Below are 21,610 nucleotides of genomic sequence, written 5' to 3'. Positions count from 1 at the left end.
GTTGGTGTTGGGCCCCAAGAAAGGGAGTTTGTGGAGTACTTCCATAATAGATTCTTACAGCAACTTGTACTGGAGCCAACCAGGGAGGAGGTAATTCTGGATTTAGTGTTGTGTAATGAACCGGATTTGATATGGGGACTCGAGTCCATAATGATAAGTTTTACTCTACAATTTGAGAGGGAGAAGGGAAAATTCGGAAGTGTCAGTAATACAGTTGGAAAAAAAGGGGTCTGAGAAGCCATGAGGGAGGAGCTGGGCAAATTGGCTGGAACGATACCCTAACAGGGATGAAAGTGGAACATCAATGGCAGGTATTTCTGGGAATACTACAGAAGGTGCAGGATCAGTTCATTCCAAGGGGAGTAAGGGGCGCCGTTGCTGACAAAGGAAGTCAAGGACAGTATAAAAATAAAAGAGAAGTAAAACATAGCAAAGATGAGCGGGAAGTTAGAGTATTGGGTAACTTTTAAAAAGCAACAGAAGATAACTGGAGGGGACAAAAGATGGAGTACGAAGGTAAGCCTGCCACGAATGTAAAGAGGGATAGTAAACGCATCTTTAGGTATATGAAGAGGAACAAATTAGTTAAGACCAAAGTAGGAGCCTTGACGACTGAAACAGGTGAATTTATTATGGGGAATAATGAAATCGCAGGCAGTGACTAGTGGGGTACTGCAAGGCTCGGTGCTGGGACCGCAGCTATTTACGATATACATCAATGATTTAGGTGAAGGGATTCAAAGTAACATCAGCAAATTTGCAGATGATACAAAGCTGGGTGGCAGTGTGAACTGTGAGAAGGATGCTTTGAGGATGCAGGGGGGGGGGGGGGTTCATGGTAGATGCAGTTTAATGTGGATAAATGTGAGGTTATCTACTTTGGTGGCAAAACAGGAAGGCAGCTGACTGAAAGTAGGCATGCAGGTACAGCAGGCAGTGAAGACAGTTAATGGCATGTTGGCCTTCATAACAGGAGGACTAGAGTATAGAAGCAAAGTGGTCCTTCTGCAGTTGTGCATGGCCCTAGTGTGACCACACCTGGAGTATTGTGTGCAGTTTTAGTCTCCAAATCCATTCTCCATTCTTGCTAATGAGGGAGTGCACAAGGTTAATTCGCAGGACGGCGGGCTGTCATATGTTGATAGAATGGAGCGGCTGGGCATGTATACTATGGAATTTAGAGGGTATCTTATTGAAACATTTCAGATTATTATGAGATTCGACACGCTAGAGGCAAGAGACATGTTCCCGATGTTGGGGTAGTCCAGAACCACGAGCCACAGTTTAAGAATAAGGGGAAGGCGGTTTAGAACGGAGATGAGGAAAACCCTTTTTACCCAGAGTTGTGAATTTGTGGAATTCTCTGCCTCAGAAAGCAGTGGAAGTCAATTCTCTGGATGCTTTCAAGAGAGAGTTAGATAGAGCTCTTAAAGATTGCACAGTCATGGGGATACAGTGAGAAGGCAGAGTACTGAATGTGGATGATCAGCCATGATCACAGTGAATGGCTGTGCTGGCTCGAATGGCTTACTCCTGCACCTATGGTCTATTATTGCACTTTATCTTGCACTACACGTTATTCACGTTATTCCCTTTATCCTCCATCTGACCACTGGATGGCTCGATTGTAATTATGCACTGTTTTTCCGTTAAATGGTTAGCAGGTAACATAAGCTTTTCACTGTTCATCTGTACACGTGACAATGAACTAAACTCAACAAACATGCGGTACATTTTATAAATATGTCTGGTGATTTACATGCTATGATCTCTTTTCTTGTCATAGTCAAAGTGTAAATACAGAGGACAATGAAGTCTACATTGTCTATTACATGCAGACACTTAATATGCTCAAGTACATTTTAAGTGTATCCATGAAACCACGTGGTGTTTACGATTTGATAATATCTTAGGATCACAGGTGTTATCGGCATCGAAAATCATAACTGAAGTCCTCCATGAAACGTATGGATCCTGCATCATAATTGATCAGAGCTGATCTCAACTTTGGACCTTTCCACGATGCACACATGCGTTCAATTTCTGCTGTACACAGATAATCTATCTCTTTCGGTATTGAGTTGGTTTAACAACACTATATTTGCAGTTTTTAGTGGAGATAATTGTCAGGATTCAGAGAGAGTGAACAAAGTATCGTTGTATGTGGGGAATGCCACATACTGGTTTAAAACAAAGAAACAGCGATGCTCAGAAAACTAAATGACAATAAACATTAAAGCCTGAAGGTGTGACTCCAGTCCAACCATTCTCCAATATGGCAACATTAAACCAATGAATACATCTACTTTTTTTTTAAGAAAGTCTCACCTCGTTGTTTACAGTGCTGCTGCAATTGTCCAAATTCCCCTTTTCACGCTTGCCTTTCCCGAAAAACTCTCTCTGGACATAATGATTGTCTGCAGGTTGCCCGCACGCTTTCGCATTCGTCGATTGCAACGTTGAGCACGATTCGTATCGAAATCGCTGAGAAAGTGGATCGCCCCCGAATACCTCTACATAATTAGGAGGTATCTGAAGGCTTCTACTGGCCTTTTCAATTCCATTCAGAGAAGCCGCCGCTCCAAAACAACAACACACGCCCAGGGAACGGCGCTGCCCTCCCAGTCCTTGTCTGTTTCTATGAACAATAAATCCGAGTATGACTAAAATAACAAAGAAAACGCTGGATGTTATTCCTAAGATTATGACCAAGGAAAAGCTCAGATCCAAAGTGAACCCGGTATTTTTAGAAGCACTGTTGATACCGGAGAATGTTTCACTGTGACTGCCTGCTACAGTCAATACTATCGTCACTGAGGCTGAAAGAGGAGGACTTCCACTATCTTTTACCACAATCACCAGTGTTTGCTTGGACGCCTCCCTGCTCATGATTCGTCGGGTGGTCCAAATTTCGCCAGTCTCTGGCGAAATAGTAAAAAGGTCGTGATGGGTAGCCTGATAAATTTGGAAAGAGAGTAGGGCATTTTGACCATTGTCAGCATCTATAGCTGATAACCTGAGCACAAGATATCCAGGGTCGGCAAATCTGGAAATTGTCTCCATTATTGTTGACCCATATTCCGGCAAAGGACTCACGATGACTGGGGCGTTATCATTCTGATCGAGGATAACAATATCCACTGCAACGTTACTGGTGAGCGGTGGGACTCCACAATCCTGCACCTGAACCTGGACGCGGAAGTGTTTCAACTGTTCGTAGTCAAATGATCTCTCGGCGAATATGACTCCACTCGTTGAGTTAATCGATACATAAGACGATGCTTGTGTGTCCTGAAGCGCGGGTTCCAGAAAATAAAATTTCAATCGGGCATTGTGTCCTGCGTCTGGGTCGATGGCATTCACACGTAATATAGAAGCACCAATAACGTTATTCTCCATGACGTTTGCTGTGTACGAGGGATGCAAAAATCGTGGCGCGTTGTCATTTACATCTGTAACCTCTACACGAAACGTTGCCTGGGATGAGAGAGGAGGGAACCCTGAATCCGTGCATGTTATAGTCACATCGTAGCTAGACGTATTCTCGCGATCCAACGGCTGATCAATATGGAGCTCGTAATAATTCCCCAGCGTCGAATCTAGTCGAAAGGGCAGATTGTTTGAAATTTGGCATTGCACTTGTCCGTTTTGTCCCGAGTCCTTGTCTTCTACACTGAACAATACCACTACCGTCCCATTAGGGGCATCTTCCAAAACCTTACTCGACTGAGATGTGAGCGTCACCTCAGGTGCGTTATCATTGGCATCAATAATGCTCAGTAACACATCACAATACCCAGCCATTGCGTTTAAACCCATATCAATTGCTTGTACGTTCATCTGAACTGTGCTACTTTCCTCATAATCCAAATTACCCTTCAGTCTAATTTCACCATTTTTGGAATTAACATCAAAAAGTTTACGTACTCTAGCTGAATTATGGCTACTGAAAGAGTACATTATCTCTCCATTGGGTCCATCGTCCGGATCAGTGGCGTTTAATTTGACAATAAATGTTCCCTTGGGTGCAGACTCTAGCAGGCTGACTCTATATACCGACTGAGAAAAAATAGGCACGTTATCGTTTGCATCATTCACTGTTATAGTAACCTGAACGGTGCCCGATCTTAAAGGAAGACCGCCGTCTTCTGCTACCAAGACCAATTTGTGGACGGATTGTTTTTCCCTGTCCAAGGGCCTCTGCAACACCAATACTGGTAACATTTTACTCCCACTGCGCGTCTGCACATCGAGGAAGAAATATTCGTTTGGCTGGAGCTTGTAAGTTTGCAAGGAGTTGGTTCCAACATCGGCATCCTGCGCAGACTCGAGGAGGAAACGGACTCCCGGTGCAGCCAGCTCTGGGATTTCAAGGCCGATTTGGCTCTCCGGAAAAATGGGAGCGTTATCATTTACATCGAGAATCTCCACTGAAACCGGGTACAATTTCAGCGGATTTTCGAACAAAACATCGAAGGATAACACACAAAAGATACTTGACTCACATAGCTGTTCTCTGTCGATTTTTTCCTTCACAAAGAGAATTCCATTGTCCAAATTGATGCCCATATATAATTTTTTGGAACCGGCCACGATGCGGGAACCTCGTGTCGATAGCTGCTTTACATCTAAACCCAAATCGAGTGCGAGGTTCCCAACAAAGGCGCCCAGTTGCAGCTCCTCAGGAATCGAATAGCGAATCGTCCCCGAAACCATGCCCCATGAAGAGAAGACGCAGCAGAGGAATCGACATTTTAGCAGCCAATATATTTTATACCTCATTTCCGGTGTAAATCATTCCAATGTCTTTCAGTTCGTGACGCCACCATTAATGGTTCCTTTATTTGGATTTCTTAAGGATTTAAACCGCGATGATCCACACTTCGGTCGTATCATAAATCGCACGGATCATTTCATGTCCATCTTCTGATTGTGTTCATAGTTATCAGTGGATTCTCGCAGAAATTCTGCGAGCTGCTCGCCATTCAATTCTTCACCGCTTCTGATCTCACGTAAGAGTGGGTGGGTAATGTCGAGGGCTGTCCGGATCACCAAGCCCAACCTGGCTTCTGATTGGTGAATGCGGGCGCATTGATATTCAGCAAATCCCCGTGCACATCGTTTCTTAAAGCCGTGTCGTCCCAACTCAGCACAGAATTATTGTATTTATTGTTGCACTGTTTTAAAGATTTATTTCCATATTCTGCATTCTCGGCCTGTTGTAAAAATAATCTTGAAGTAATTCACAATTAACATTTTTATTGTAATTATTCGAAACTTGATTAAAATAATTACATACTACCAATGAACGGAATCACCAACTTGACGTATTGGGTGCAGTAATACAATTCCATTCTTGACTCAGATATATCATCCGGGTCTGAAGGAGATTCCGGATGTCTATATACTGTCTTTGTGTACGACTACTATACACTTGTACTGTGTCTGAGGTGCTTATCTAAGATGTATCTAAGTACTTATGTATAGTGATACATGTACTGAACAGTATACAAAAATGAAATGAATTTCACTATAGCTCGGTGCACGTGACATTAAGTACCGTTGACATCACCTATCCAGGTTCTCCAGAGATGCTGCTTGACCGCCGAGGGACTCCAACACTCTGTGTCTCTTTTTGTAATAGTATCTAATAAATAGAAACATACGAACATAGAAAATAGGTGCAGGGAGTAGGTCATTCGGCCCTTGGAGCCTGCACCACCATTCAATATGATCATGGCTGATCATCCAACTCAGTATCCTGTACCTGCCTTATCTCCATACCCCCTGATGCCTTTAGCCACAAGGGCCACATCTAACTCCCTCTTAAATATAGCCAATGAAGAGGGAGTGGCTAAAGGTATCAGGGGGTATGGAGAGAAAGCAGGTACAGGATACTGAGTTGGATGATCAGTCAATAACTTGTGCAGTTTCTTGTGTCTACAATTTATTTGCTGCTGATTCATATATTTCCAGGCGCAAATTAGAGCCCCTCGTTCAGTAAAGATTAATTAAACTAATTGGCACTATTGTCATTACAGCGTTCCATCTCTTCCAAAATGCAAATGGCTGGTAGATAAATTCTCGGACACGTGACATAAAACTAAATTAAACTATCTAAAAGACCCTTAAACACAATTATAGCGTCTGCCTACACGAATACCTCCTGGCAGCGCCTCCCAGCCAATCACTACCCTCTGTAAAGAAAAATACCCCACATCTCTCCCTCCATCTTTCACCCCCTGAACTTAAAGCTGTGCCCCCCCCCTTGTCTTTTACATTTCAGCCCTGAGAAAAAAATGATTGACTGTCTACACCATCAAAGGCATCTGTCTGTCTGTCTGTCTGTCTGTCTGTCTGTCTGTCTGTCTGTCTGTCTGTCTGTCTGTCTGTCTGTCTGTCTGTCTATCTATCTAGTCTGCGTTGTAATTAAACTTGCGCCAAAACGATCCTCCATAGCGTTATGATTTTTGGCCACCTTACTCACCATTCTCATCTGCTGCAAGTCAAATAAGCATTGTTCCGATCGGTGAAATATTATAAAGGTTTTGAAGGCTCCCCCTCCCCCACCGCCCTTCCCCTCAGCCCCCTTCCCCCGCACGCCCCGCCCCCCACAGTCCCCTCCACCACCACCTCCGCCCCCCACACCCCCCCCCCTTCCACCACACCCCCCCCCAAACCTCCCTCCCCCAACCCCCCTCCCCCTCCACCAGAAACCCCCTACCCCACAACCCCCCACACCCCCTTCCCCCACCCCACTCCCCTCCTCCATCACACACCCCCTCCCCCACACCCCCTCCCAGAGGAGACAAGGCCTCCCGTTGGGGAAGGTTGCTGTGAATCGCGTCACAACGGGGATCTCTGGCGTCACGACGGGAACCAGTCAATCACGCCTGCGCAATTGGGAGCTATGGGTGAGTGGTGGAATATTGCGTTTCTGGACCAGCCCTCTGGTGTGACAGGGACCCACCGGGTCCCACTCGGTCTAGTATCTATATACTATTATAAGTCTCATCTTGTTTGGCTGTCTGTCTGTCTGTCTGTCTGATCAAGGAACTACGCCAAAACGGTACACAATAGCGCGAAAATGATTTCAGAATCTTAATCAGCTTTTTTCCGTGGTCGTTCATATCAACTTTCTTCACACTTGATGTTATATTTTACAAGTAATTTTACATTTTTAAACTTAAAAACTTAAGATATTGGAATAAATGGGTGACTACGCCAAAACGGTACATGGTAGTGCAAACATTTTTGCATCACCTTGTGCACTTTTGGCCTGTGGTCATTCCTGTCTAGCTTCTTTTAGATTTGATATTACATCTCACAAGTTATTGATATTTAAACGTTTCAAAAAGCCGAATTGTCAGAATAACTGTTACTGTGCCATGGGAGGTTTCTGACAGTTGCAGGGATGACGTCACAATGGCATCTCACAGCCCACTGTCGAAGGGAGGGGCGAGTTGCAGCAATGATGTCACAATGGCATCTCACAGACCAGAATGTCGGGGGAGGGGTTAGGCCAAGAGACATAGAAATAGACGAGAGAGAGAATTGCCACGGGGATCGGGCTGCGTTGGTGACCAGGCCTCCCGTTGGGAAAACGGGTGAGTGGTGGAATATTGCCTTGGGGAACGGGTTGCCTTGTGGAACCAGGTCTCCTGTGGGGGCTGTGGGGACTGTGGGTGAGTGGTGGAATATTGTGTTTGGGGCCAAGGCCTCCCGTGTGACAGGGACCCAACAGCCCCCAATTGGTCTTGTATATATTACTAAAACTCTCATCTTGTTTGTTTGTGAGTCTGTCTGGTTGCATTCGTGTCTATCTGTGTGCGAGTCATGCCCTGAATTACGCCAAAACGGCACACGATAGCGCTGCATTTTTTGTTACACCTTACTCACCATTGTCCTGTGGGTGATGCATCAAGTTTTGGCGTCAAGGGGGTTAGGGAGGGGAGAGGGGTTAAGGAGGGAGGGTGGGGGGGGGGGGGGGTAGGGCGTGGCTCAGGTTAGGGAGTGACTGAGGATAGTCGAAAGAAGAGGGAGGAAGAGGGGAGGGAGTGGAGGAGGGGATGAGCAGAGCGGAGAGAAGAGGGTGTGTGAAGAGGAGGGGGAGGGAGTGTTGGGGATGAGGGAAAATAAGCCGCGCCTGCGCAGTTTGCGGGCTATGAGTGAGTGGTGGAATATTATGTTGGGGGAACGGGTTGCGTTGGGGAACGGGTGAGTGGTGGAATATTGTGTTGGGGGAACGGGGCCCAACGGTAATTTTATTATTTTTTTAATATTATGCCTCCTATCAGTCTCTTGCGATTTACAGAAAATAGTCTAAGTTTGGCTTAGACGATACAAATACACATTCGTTCTTAATTTGTCAGGTTAGTCATTTTATATTGGCCTATTGCTGTCAGGCTACCATGGTATGAACACTTCCACTAAAGCATTTTTTTTAATCCCATGCCAAGGGAAATACTTGTACTCCTGGATGAAATATAATTATATATCTGTTTGCTTGGTTTAGAAATACATTTTCCACATGTCATTCCAATTATAACTCGGCACCTTACAGGTGGAAAGTACTTGCATACTCTCTACAAGTCCACATAAGATTTTATGGCCACGAAAAGTAACACCATACTTTTATTGCGTAAGACTCATGGAAGTATCGTTGAAGGTTTCCACAGGGGATAATTAGTAGCAACCAGTATCCCGCTACACTAAGCCAATTGTCGTTTCATCAAGATAGCATTAATTACCAACACATTTAATTACCAAAGTGATTGTTCTCAAAAATCCACGGAAAATATCTATGTAAATACCACCCATCACTTTATTCTAATGTTTTGAGAGTTACATCTCTCAAAAAATCACAATATTCCTGATTCAGGCTTTTCTTTATAATGCTTTCCCAGAATATGTGCTGTCTTCTACCATTTGCACCAATTCACAAATATACTCGTACCTTAAATATTCTCCTTACAGTCAGTATATTTGCTTTCAGCATTGACACTGGATTGTCTTTCCAGCTGATATACCGATATAACACAATGGAAAGCATTAAAATATCCTGGTGACTGTTTCCTTGTGACCATTTAAAGATGGAACATCATTGTGCAATGGACTGATTTGAACATAGATCATAGTCAAGAGTTAGTGGTGTTTTACAAAAAGGTACGGCGTAGGAACAGTCCTATCCAAAAGCCTTTCCAAAATCACAATCGTAACTGCCTCCACCACCACTCCTGGCTGAGCGCTGGCACCCACTACCCCTTGTGTAAAGATCGCCCCTCACATAAAACTCGCCCCTCACATCTCCTTTCTACTTTTCCCTTCTCACCAGAAAGCGATGCCCTCTATCCTTTGGCAGTTCCAGCCTTGGCAAAGAGTTCAATCGGTCTATCCACTCTGTGTCTCGTAATTTAAAAACACCGTTACTTACTTCTATCAGATTATTTTTTGTCATGTAAGCTTTTAAAGTATACAAATTGATACAGAAATCCAGGTGATAAAGATCTACTTGCATATGAACTTTTCGTTTAGGTCATGCAACTAATATTTTAAAGTGTTCATATCAAATCACCAAATTAACATTTGTCTTTTTTCTTGTCAATAGACACATTTCTTTTTTTTAATGCATTTGTCCACAGAAAATGAACACCTTGCCAGATGCGATTAAAATCACTACATTTTTACATCATCTAGGTAACATAAGATTTGAGCAATCTACTGTATGCATTCGAGGAATGGACTATTACCCCCAACATATGTTCTCTCCAAACGGGGGGGGGGGGGGGGGGGGGGGGGGATTTTCTTCCATAGAAGAATGGAATCAATTCACCAGTTCTTAACTACTATTTATTTAGGATATTCCTTCAAACCCCCAAACTATATATTATTAATTATTAAATGCTAAACATATCTAATATCAAATCTCCTGCAAATCGCTTGAAGCTTAACGGTACAGGGCAACGTGGAATGGGAAAGTAAACAATAAGGAAATGCTCTTCAGGTCAAGCAGCACCGATGGGGAAAAAACAAAATGTAAATGTTCACATTGATTACATTACACCGAGTGCTGATTTAAGGTATTCCACAAGAAACGTGGACTCTTGTTTCTCACTTCACATATACTGTTGTGTTTCCAGTATATTCAATTGTTTTTTTTACATTTCAACTTTCCAGCATCTACATTTATCTTTGGATTTCAAATACGAGGCGGTTTAATCAGCCGAGGATAAATATATTCAGAACAAGCTTGTTCGTAATTTCTCTAAAGATAGGTAAAACGAAATTTGTAGAAATCGTGGGCCAATATTAACACGTACCGAATGAACTTAAATTGGGCTAGAAAATCGGAAGTGAATAATCTGGACTTCGTTGACACTTGGTACACCTGTTGTAACAATGCAGTAGCGTTACACATAATCATAAAGACACTGTATATTTCACGTACAATACCTGGCAACTGGAAATATTGTTGGAGATCAGTATGAATAAATCATTTATGACCTAGATATTAATTTCGTCCAAATAAATGCATTTGACCCAGTTCCCAGCCAGGTTATGTTTCTTTTTGAACTAACTCACCTCGTTATTCACACCAAAGTTGGAGTTTTCAGAACTTATCATCCCTGGTTTCTCCTTTCCAATAGGGGTTTTCTGGACATATCCCATTGCTGTAGATAGGCGACAGGTCTGAGGGGTCCTCAAATCTCTCTTCGCAGACTGCAACGTTGAACAAGACTCGTAACGGTAACTCTGAGAAAGCGGATCACCTCCGAATACCTCAACGTAGTTTGGTGGTAAATGAAGGCTTTTGCTGGCCTTTTGTATCCCATTCAGAGAACTCCTTGATTCTAAACAGCAGCAGACGTGCATAGAACTGTAATGGCGCACTACACGATTTCTATTTTTATGAACCATAAGAGCAAGGATAATTAAAATCACGAGGAAAATGATAGATGTCGTCCCTAAGGCTATGACCAAAGAAAGCTTCAAATCTAGAGTGAACACGTGATCTTTAGAAAGACTTGTGGCACTGACTATCGTGTCGCCTCCTTTCACAAACAGTACAATGGTCACTGTGGCTGAAAGCGATGGGATTCCATTATCGTTTACAACAATCACCAGCCTTTGTTTCGATGCATCCTTGGTCTCAATACCACGGATGGTCCAAATTTCCCCCGTGTCCTCTGAAATAGTAAAAAGATTACGGTGGGTGGCCTGAAAAACATGATAAGTCAGACGGGCATTCTGACCCGAGTCGGCGTCAGTAGCGGATACCTTGGCAACTAGGTATCCTGGTTCTGCAAACCTGGATATTGTCTCCACTACATTTGACCCATGTTCGGGCAAAGGACTCACGATCACTGGAGCGTTATCGTTCTGATCGAGGATAACAACGTCCACTGTAACGTTACTGGAGAGAAGTGGGACTCCAGAATCCCGCACCATTACATGGATTTGGAAATTTTTCAATTGTTCGTAGTCAAATGATTTCTGAGCAAAAATGACACCATTTTGTGAGTTAATGGAGACATACGAGGCCACGACTGAATTCAGGATAGTAAAGTTTAGTCGGGCGTTCTGTTCCGTGTCTGGATCATAGGCAGCGAGGGCGAATATGGAATCCCCAATAACGTTATTCTCCATGACATTTGCCGTGTATGCAGCCTGCGTAAACTTCGGCGCGTTATCATTTACATCAGAAACATCTACACGGATATCTTTCTGAGATGTGAGCGGTGGGTCCCCTGCATCCGTGCATGTCACAGTGATGTCATACCCGGAGTTCGTTTCTCGATCAAGTCCGTGTTGTATAAGGAGTTTCCAATTATTCTTCACGGATGATTCCAGCTGAAAGGGTAGTTTACTTGGAATTTGACATTGTACTTGCCCGCTTTGTCCAGAATCTTTATCTTCGACGCTGAGAAGGGCGACAATGGTTGCGATTGGAGCATTTTCTGCAACGGCACTGGACATAGATGTCAATGACAATTCAGGGGCATTGTCATTAACATCGATAACATCCACCAACACATCACAGTGTTGAGACATTGAAGGAGAACCATGATCGGTTGCTTCCATATTAATCACAAAGGTTTTGCTTTGTTCAAAGTCCAAATATCCTTTCAGCCTGATTCCACCAGTTTTCGAATTCACGCTAACTAATTCACGAACGTCAGCAGAGTTATGGTTGGTGAGGGAAAATGTTATCTCTCCATTAGGGCCATCGTCCAAATCGGTGGCGTTTAAGTTAATAATCAGACTTCCTATGCGAGCCGATTCCACCAAACTGACACTATAAACCGCTTGTGAGAAAACGGGGAGATTGTCGTTCACGTCCTTTACTCTGATGATCACCTGAACCGTACCCGATCTTACAGGGACTCCGCCGTCTTCAGCAAGCACCGTTAATACATGGGTCGATGTCGTTTCTCTGTCCAGGGCCCTCTGCAGCACTAACACCGGTGTGATTCCTACCCTAACACGTTCTTGTACATCAAGAATGAAATACTCATTGGGAAGGAGCTGATAAGTCTGCACGGAGTTCGTCCCAATGTCCGGATCGTGAGCGGGCTCGAGGGCGAATCGCGCTCCCGGTGCCATAATCTCTGAGATTTCAAGGCGGATCTGGCTTTTGGGGAAACTGGGAGCGTTGTCATTTACATCGAGTATCTCCACTTCCACCTGGTGAAGACCGAGGGGATTTTCAAGCACGATATTTAAGGGTAAAATGCATTCTATGCTCGGCCCGCAAAATTGCTCCCTGTCGATTCTTTCATTCACAAATAAAATCCCATTCTGCAAATTTACGTCAACATACCGCTTCCTCGGGCTGGGCGCCACTCGTGTTCTGCGAGCCGAGAGCTCCTTTAAGTCTAACGCCAAATCAATTGCGATATTCCCAACAAAGGCACCCAGTTGCAATTCCTCTGGTACCGAATATCGAATCTGCCCAGAAACAAGGTCCCAGGGGCAGAAAAAGCAGCACAATAGTCGGTATTTGAGCAGCCAATATATATTATCTCTCATTTCCAGTAGAAATCATTCGAATGGTTTCAATCCGGGACAATACCTTTCGACAGCGATTTGATTTAAATGAGACAAATACGACGCAGAAAATGTCTCTACCTCCTTTGCGAATTGTTCCAATGTTTTCATTTAATCGTTCTGATGTTGTATCCAATTCGAAATGAATCGAACAGGAACCGTCCGGAGCTGCTGCCTATCCAGTGTTCACGGCGTCTGGTCGGACGCGATGGCGGCTGGGTATTGTAAGGGGCTGTGCAGATCACCAGTCGTCTCCGACCTCCTGATTGGTGGATAATGTAGCAGTCATATCCGACCAATTACAATTCAGCTCATTTCTTAAAGCAAGAACGGCTTAATTTGGCGCAGATACATTTATCGTTGCGCAATTGACGTTGCTTTTAGCATTTTGGATGCTCTTAGTTACCCCCAAAACCGAATACTCGTGAACTGCAATTAAGTGAATATCTTAAAGATGAAAGATGGAAACTTATGATTTTAGGAATGTGATCAGAAGAAAGAAATGAACTCAATTTGCTGCGATTCTAATTTCGTGTAACCCCATCGTGCCTTTACAATCGTGGCGATATGTCAATAGTGACAAAACGCCGTCATTCTGCCTTTGAATAGAACCAAAAACAGCTGATACATGGTTCCGACCTGAACCGTCGACATTCCAGCCCCCTCCCCCCCCTCCCCTCCCCTCGCCCAACAGGTGCTGCACGATCCGCTGAGTTCAACCAGCAGATCGTTTGTTGTTTCGGTTTCTAGCACCCGCAGTCTTCTGCGTATTCAAAACTTATAACCTAAGATTTACCGAAATGAATATCACATTAGTTGGTCAGTTTCAAACAAACACGTCATATCTGCAATGTTATTTTTATATTGTCTGGTGGCGTCAATAAATAGCAGAGTAACTTATGAAAAACGAATGTACTATTGTTAATATATAGTTTAAGGGAAGCACGCAAGAACTCTTTCTAAAGTTATACTTTCAACATGGACGTCTTTGGTTAAAATGTAAACCATGTATTTGCTTCCGTGTCTCCGGTTAAAATCTCCTCCTAGTTCGGATATTATATTAAATCTACAGGCAGTGTTCAGGATCGAAGTTGTACTCACTGAAAAACATAATGTTCTTAGGTACTTCTACATTTTATGGTTTCATATCTTCAAAATGTTGAAGTTGGACTAGTAATTATATATTACCACTCCCTCGCTGTTACTAATTGTTGGTATTGGAATTCCTTACCAACAGTCTTACAGAAGAGCCATCAGCACTGGTTCACGAAGGGGTCTGAACAGCACAATTTCAAGGGGATTAGGAATGGACAATACATTGGTCTTGCATAAAACACTTGCATCCAAGACAGGAATAAGGGTACGACAGATGGTTGAAAACTGCTGATTCTAAAATCATGGCTTCACTGCAGTAAATCATGGGAACTCAGTTTGGGTCCTGCCACACCTGCTAAATACATTGAGAAGCCACCTGTTAAATGCAAATACAATGTTACATGGGGGAAAGTTTTGCTGATTCCCACATGGTATTGATTAGTATCAATATTCCTTAGATGAAGAACCAGCTGTGCCCATATGGAATAAGTAACAGGGTCAAAGATTCGTGCAGTACAGAAGCCCATAATGACAATGTGCCCCATCTAAGCCAGATCACAGACAATAGTGCAGGAAAGAACGGCGGATGCTGGTTTAAATCGAAGGTAGACACGAAATGCTGGAGTGAATCAGTCTGAAGATGGGTTTCGTCCCGAAGCGTCACACATTCCTTCTCTCCAGAGATGCTGCCTGTCCCGCTGAGTTACTCCAGCATTTTGTGTCTACATCCCAGACAATGCTGATGCGTTGAGATGGCACATAATGAAAATTGGTAGGAAAGAGCTATCCCTAGCAACAGATAGGCCAACCTCTACTCTAATTATGTCATACTGCCATTATTAAATTCACATCCCAACAACATGGTTTCACCGTATGATGGAAGCTGATAAATCATCTACATATTTTTTTCTGGTCTTGACATGGTGCTTTGGGCGGCGATAAGGACCCCTGCTTTTCCACCACTTGGAAATTGCCAAGCAAAATGTTGATTTGTTATTTTACAAATGCCTGGATATATAACCGCAACAACAAGTGGTAAGCTCAACATTAGTCATGGTCAACCTTTCAACTTGATTATCGGTGACTACCATGCCTTCCAATTTCATTCAGACCTCCACAGAATGCACTGGATATCCCACTGATGCTTCTTCAGAATCTCAACGAAAAATGCCCAACCAAGAAATGTAAGTGCATAAGCATATAACAACGAGAAAACACTGTGCATTATTTATTTATGTCTCCTGTTTAGCACAAACATTTTGACTGACCACACACATACTTTGGCTGCAGACTACATGCGTGTTTCTTTGGGCTTTGGGGACACTACACGGGCTCTCCACAACTAAGATGGAAGTAATCAGAACTACCGTGGAATACCATCTATTTGCCTCGACAGGTGACATACAATCTCAGAAAGTAAAATACTCTCCAGAAAAATGTTTACATAATAATTACCTTTACAAAGAGTACTTTAGATATTCGTGTAGTCTGTCATAGACCACTCTGCCATAAATCGCTGATATTTCTTCAGAAGTATTTCCAATGTCTCATTTTCTCTTTCTAAAAGAACAACAGCGGCAGAGCAATGACAGCACCACATATTCCCGTCTCGTCATCAATCTTCAATACACCATTGTCCCTTGATATCAACCAAGTCAAATCCCTTGACCTCACACCGATCAGTTAATATAAACTTACTCTTACCATTCGATCACAGATCGAATATATGACCACCACATCCCCCCCCCCCCCCCCCCCCCCCACCAAGGCACAACGTGTAATGAAGTTGCAATGGCCAGAGTTCACAACCCAATTATTTATCCTTCGTTGAATTAACTCACCTCGTTATTCACACGGCAGTTGGAGTTTTCAGAACTTATCATTCCTGGGTTCTCTTTGCCAATCTGTTTTTTCTGGATATAATCCATTGCTGTAGATAGCCCGAACGTTTGAGTGGTCCTTAAATCTCTCTTCGCAGACTGCAACGTTGAACAAGACTCATAACGGTAAATCTGAGAAAGCGGATCACCTCCGAACACTTCAACGTAGTTCGGTGGTATCTGGAGGCTTCTGCTGGCATTTTGAGTCCCATTTAGAGAACTCCTTGACTCCAAACAGCAGCAGACGTTCAGAGAACCATATTGACGTTCCACGACATTTCTGTTTTTATAAACCTTGACAGCCAGGATAATTAAAATCACGAGGAAAATGGTAGATGTCGTTCCTAAAGCTATGACCAAGGAAAGGTTAAAATCTGGAGCGAAGACGTGATCTTTAGAAAGACTGGTGGCGCTGGATATCGTGTCGACTCCTTTCACAGATAGAACAATGGTCACCGTGGCTGAAAGTGACGGGATTCCATTATCTTTTACAACAATCACCAGCCTTTGTTTAGATGCATCCTTTGTCTCAATGGCACGGATGGTCCAAATTTCCCCAGTGTCCTCTGAAATAGTAAAAAGATTACGGTGGGTGGCCTGAAAAACATGATAAGTCAGACGGGCATTCTGACCGGAGTCGGCGTCAGTAGCGGATACCTTGGCAACTAGGTATCCTGGTTCTGCAAACCTGGATATTGTCTCCATTACATTTGACTCATGTTCGGGCAAAGGACTCACGATCACTGGAGCGTTATCGTTCTGATCGAGGATAACAACGTCCACTGTAACGTTACTGGAGAGCGGTGGGACTCCAGAATCTCGCACCAACACATGGATCTGGAAATTTTTCAATTGTTCGTAGTCAAATGATTTCTGCGCAAATATGACACCATTTTGTGAGTCAATGGAGACATACGAGGCCACGACTGAATTCAGGATAGTAAAGTTTAATCGGGCGTTTTGTCCCGTGTCTGGATCGGCGGCCGTGAGGGAGAATATGGAATCCCCAATAACGTTGTTTTCCATGACATTTGCCGTGTATGCAGCCTGCGTAAACCTCGGCGCGTTATCATTTACATCTGAAACATCTACATGGATACTTTTCTTGGTTGTGAGCGGTGGGTCCCCTGCATCCGTGCATATCACAGTGATGTCATACCTGGGGGTAGTTTCTCGATCCAGCCCGTGTTGTACAAGCAGTTTCCAATTATTCCTCACTGATGTTTCCAGCTTAAAGGCGACTCCATTTGGAATTTGACATTTTACTTGTCCGTTCTGTCCAGAATCCTTATCTTGTGCGCTGAGAAGGGCGACAATGGTTCCGATTGGAGCATTTTCTGCCACTGCACTGGACATGGATGTCAATGACACTTCAGGGGCATTGTCATTAACATCGATAACATCCACCAACACATCACAGTGTTGAGACATTGAATGATGACCATTGTCGATTGCTTTTATGTTTATGACAAACGTTTTGCTTTGTTCAAAGTCCAAATGCCCTTTCAGTCTGATTTCACCAGATTGAGAATTCACGGCAACTAACTCACGAACGTCAGCAGAGTTATGGCTGCTGAAGGAATATGTTATCTTACCATTAGGGCCATCGTCCAAATCAGTGGCGTTTAACTTAATAATCAGACTACCTGTGGGAGCCGATTCCACCATACTGACACTATAAACCGCTTGTGAGAAAACAGGGGGATTGTCGTTCGCGTCCTTCACTCTGACAGTTACCTGAACCTTACCCGATCTGAGAGGGACCCCGCCGTCTTCAGCAAGCATCGTTAAGTCATGGGTCGATGTCGTTTCTCTATCCAGGGCCCGCTGCAGCACTAACACCGGTAAATCTCCTATCCTAGCACGTTCTTGTACATCAAGTATGAAATAATCATTGGGAAGGAGCTGGTAAGTCTGCAAGGAGTTCGTCCCAATGTCCGGATCGTGAGCTGGCTCGAGGGGGAATCGCGCTCCCGGTGCCATATTCTCTGAGATATCAAGGCGGATCTGGCTTTTGGGGAAACTGGGAGCGTTGTCATTTACATCGAGTATCTCCACTTCCACCTGGTGAAGACTGAGGGGATTTTCAAGCACGACGTTCAGGGGTAAAATGCAATCGATGCTCGGCCCGCAAAGTTGCTCCCTGTCGATTCTCTCATTCACAAATAAAACCCCGTTTTCTAAATTTAGGTCAACATATCGCTTCCTCAGGTCTGGCGCCACCCGCAAACTGCGAGCCGAGAGCTGCTTTAAATCTAACCCCAAATCAATGGCGATATTCCCAACAAAGGCACCCAGTTGCAATTCCTCTGGAACGGAATATCGATTCTGCCCAGAAACAAGGTCCCAGGGGCAGAAAAAGCAGCACAATAGTCGGTATATGAGCAGCCAATATATATTATCTCTCATTTCCAGTAGAAATCATTCCAATAGTTTCAACCCGAGCCAAAACCTTTCGTCAGCGATTTGATTTAAATGAGACAAATACGACTCAGGCAATGTTTGTACCTCCTTGGTGAATTGTTCCAATGTTTTCATTTAATCGTGTTGATGTTTTACCCAGTTCGAAATGAATCGAGCAGAAACCGTCCGGAGCTGCTGCCTATCCAGTGTTCACGGCGTCTGATCGGACGCGATGGCGGCTGGGTATTGTAAGGGGCTGTGCAGATCACCAGCCGCCTCCGACCTCCTGATTGGTGAATAATGTAGCAGTCATATCCGACCAATTACAATTCAGCTCATTTCTTAAAGCAGGAACGGCTTAACTTGGCGCAGACTTGTCACATTTATTGTTGCGTAATTGAAATTGCTTTTAGCATTTTGGGTGTTCTTACTTACTGTGAAAATTTCCCACCAGAACCGAATTTTCATGAGCTACAATACAGTGAATATCCTAAAGATGAAATATGGAAACTTATGATTTCAGGAACGTGGTCAGTAGAAAGAACTGAACTCAACTTGCTGCGAATCTAATTTCATGTATCTTCCATCGTGTCTTTACAATCGTTGCGATCTGGCAATATGCAGTGACAAAAGGCTGTAATTCTGCCTTTGAATCGAACTAAAAATACCTGATGGTACACAAAATTGCTGGAGGAACTCAGCGGGTGCAGCAGCATCTATGGAGCGAAGGAAATAGGCGACGTTTCGGGCCGAAACCCTTCTTCAGACTGATGGGGGGTGGGGAAAGAAAGAACGAAAAAGGGAGGAGGAGGAGCCCGAGGGCGGGCGGATGGGAGGGTGGGAGGAGACAGCTAGAGGGTGAAGGAAGGGGAGGGGACAGCACAGGCTAGCCAAATTGGGGGAATTCAATGTTGATGCCATAAGGGCGCAAGGACCCCAGACGGAATATGAGGTGCTGTTCCTCCAATTTCCGCTGTTGCTCACTCTGGCAATGGAGGAGACCCAGGACAGAGAGGTCGGATTGGGAATGGGAGGGGGAGTTGAAGTGCTGAGCCACCGGGAGGTCAGGTAGGTTAAGGCGGACTGAGCGGAGGTGTTCGGCGAAACGGTCGCCCAACCTACGCTTGGTCTCACCGATGTAAATTAGCTGACATCTAGAGCAGCGGATGCAGTAGATGAGGTTGGAGGAGATACAGGTGAACCTTTGTCGCACCTGGAACGACTGCTTGGGACCTTGAATGGAGTCGAGGGGGGAGGTGAAGGGACAGGTGTTGCATATCTTGCGGTTGCAACGGAAAGTGCCCGGGGAGGGGGTGGTGCGGGAGGGAAGGGAAGAATTGACGAGGGAGTTGCGGAGGGAGCGGTCTTTGCGGAAGGCAGACATGGGGGGAGATGGGAAGATGTGGCGAGTGGTGGGGTCACCTTGCGCCCTTATGGCATCAACATTGAATTCCCCCAATTTGGCTAGCCTGTGCTGTCCCCTCCCCTTCCTTCACCCTCTAGCTGTCTCCTCCCACCCTCCCATCCGCCCGCCCTCGGGCTCCTTCTCCTCCCTTTTTCCTTCTTTCTTTCCCCACCCCCCATCAGTCTGAAGAAGGGTTTCGGCCCGAAACGTCGCCTATTTCCTTCGCTCCATAGATGCTGCTGCACCCGCTGAGTTCCTCCAGCAATTTTGTGTACCTTCGATATTCCAGCATCTGCAGTTCCCTTTTAAAAAATACCTGATGTAAGGTTTATAGCTGAACTGTCGAAATTCCCCTCCAAACTATACGTTGTACTAATTGACAAACAATATTTTCTCAGGCACTCTACCTGTTTCTGGTTTCATATCTACTAAATATTGAACTTATAGTAATTATATATTACCCTGCCCTCGCTGATATTAATTGTCGGTATTGCAATTACTTACCACCACTCTTACGGGAGAGCCATCAGCAAAAGGACTGCACTGATTCACGAAGGCGTCTGAATAGCACAATTTCAAGTGAAATTAGGGAAGGATAAATCATTGTTCTTGCATAAAACACTTGCATCCAAGATACGAAGAAGGGCACGACAGATGGTGGAAAACTGCTGATTCTAAAAACATGGCTTTAACAGACAATAGACAATAGACAATAGGAGCAGGAGTAGGCCATTTGGCCCCTCGAGCCAGCACCGCTATTCAATGTGATCTTGGCTGATCATCCCCAATCAGTACCCCGTTCCTGCCTTCTTCCCATATCCCCTGACTCCGCTATTTTTAAGAGCCCTATCTAGCTCTCTCTGGAAAGCGTCCAGGGAACCTGCCTCCACAACCCTATGAGGCAGGGAATTTCACAGACTCACCACTCTCTGTGAGAAAAAGTGTTTCCTCGTCTCCGTTCTAAATGGCTTACTCCTTATTCTTAAACTGTGGCCCCTGGTTCTGGACTCCCCCAACATCGGGAACATGTTTCCTGCCTCTAGTGTGTCCAAGCCCTTAACAATCTTATATGTTTCAATGAGATCCTCTCTCATCCTTCCAAACTCCAGAATGTACAAGCCCAGCTGCTCCATTCTCTCAGCATATGACAGTCCCGCCATCCCGGGAATTAACCTTGTAAACCTACGCTGCACTTCCTCAATAGCAAGAATGACCTTCCTCAAATTAGGGGATCAAAACTGCACACAATACTTCAGGAATGGTCTCACTAGGGCACTGTACATCTACAGAAGGACCTCTTTGCTCCTATATTCGATTCCTCTTGTTATAAAGGCCAACATGCCATTCGCTTTCTTCATTGGCTGTTGTACCTGCATGATTACTTTCACAGACTGATGTACAAGATCCCGTTGTTCTTCCCCTTTTCCCAACTTGACGCCGTTAAGATAGTAATCTGCTTTCCTGATTTTCCTACCAAAGTAGATAACCTCACATTTATCCGCATTAAACTTCATCTGCCATGCATCTGCCCACTCCCCCAACCTGTCCAAGTCAGCCTGCATTCTCATAGCAGCTTCCTCACAGTTCACACTGCTACCCTGCTTTGTGTCATCTGCAAATTTGCTAATGTTACTTTGAATCCCTTCATCCAAATCATTGATGCATTATTGTAAATAGCTGCGGTCCCAGCACCGAGCCTTGCGGTACCCCACTAGTCACCACCTGCCACTCTGAAAGGGTCCCGTTAATCCCCACTCTTTGTTTCCTGTCTGCCAACCAC

General features: G+C 44.4%; 1 protein-coding gene across 7 annotated transcripts in view; it reads right to left on the bottom strand.

Moving 5' to 3' along the window:
* The window catches only part of LOC116978589 (protocadherin beta-15-like), a 216,984-nt gene that overhangs the window by 105,672 nt on the left and 89,702 nt on the right, over positions 1-21,610 (bottom strand). Inside the window, exon 1 of one of the 7 annotated variants that reach the window (XM_033029828.1) lies at positions 2,329-5,022. The exons of the other annotated variants lie outside the window; for them this stretch is intronic. Within the exon in view, the coding sequence (XP_032885719.1) occupies positions 2,329-4,782 (2,454 nt within the window). The 5' untranslated portion in view covers positions 4,783-5,022. Of the gene's footprint in view, positions 1-2,328; positions 5,023-21,610 lie in introns of those variants that run through there. 7 annotated transcript variants of the gene reach the window in all.

The sequence above is a fragment of the Amblyraja radiata genome, chromosome 11 (assembly GCF_010909765.2).
Source record: "Amblyraja radiata isolate CabotCenter1 chromosome 11, sAmbRad1.1.pri, whole genome shotgun sequence".
Taxonomy (NCBI): Eukaryota; Metazoa; Chordata; class Chondrichthyes; order Rajiformes; family Rajidae; genus Amblyraja; species Amblyraja radiata.
The sequence above is the reverse complement of the archived record's forward strand: the minus strand, read 5'-3'. Positions and strand labels throughout refer to the sequence as shown.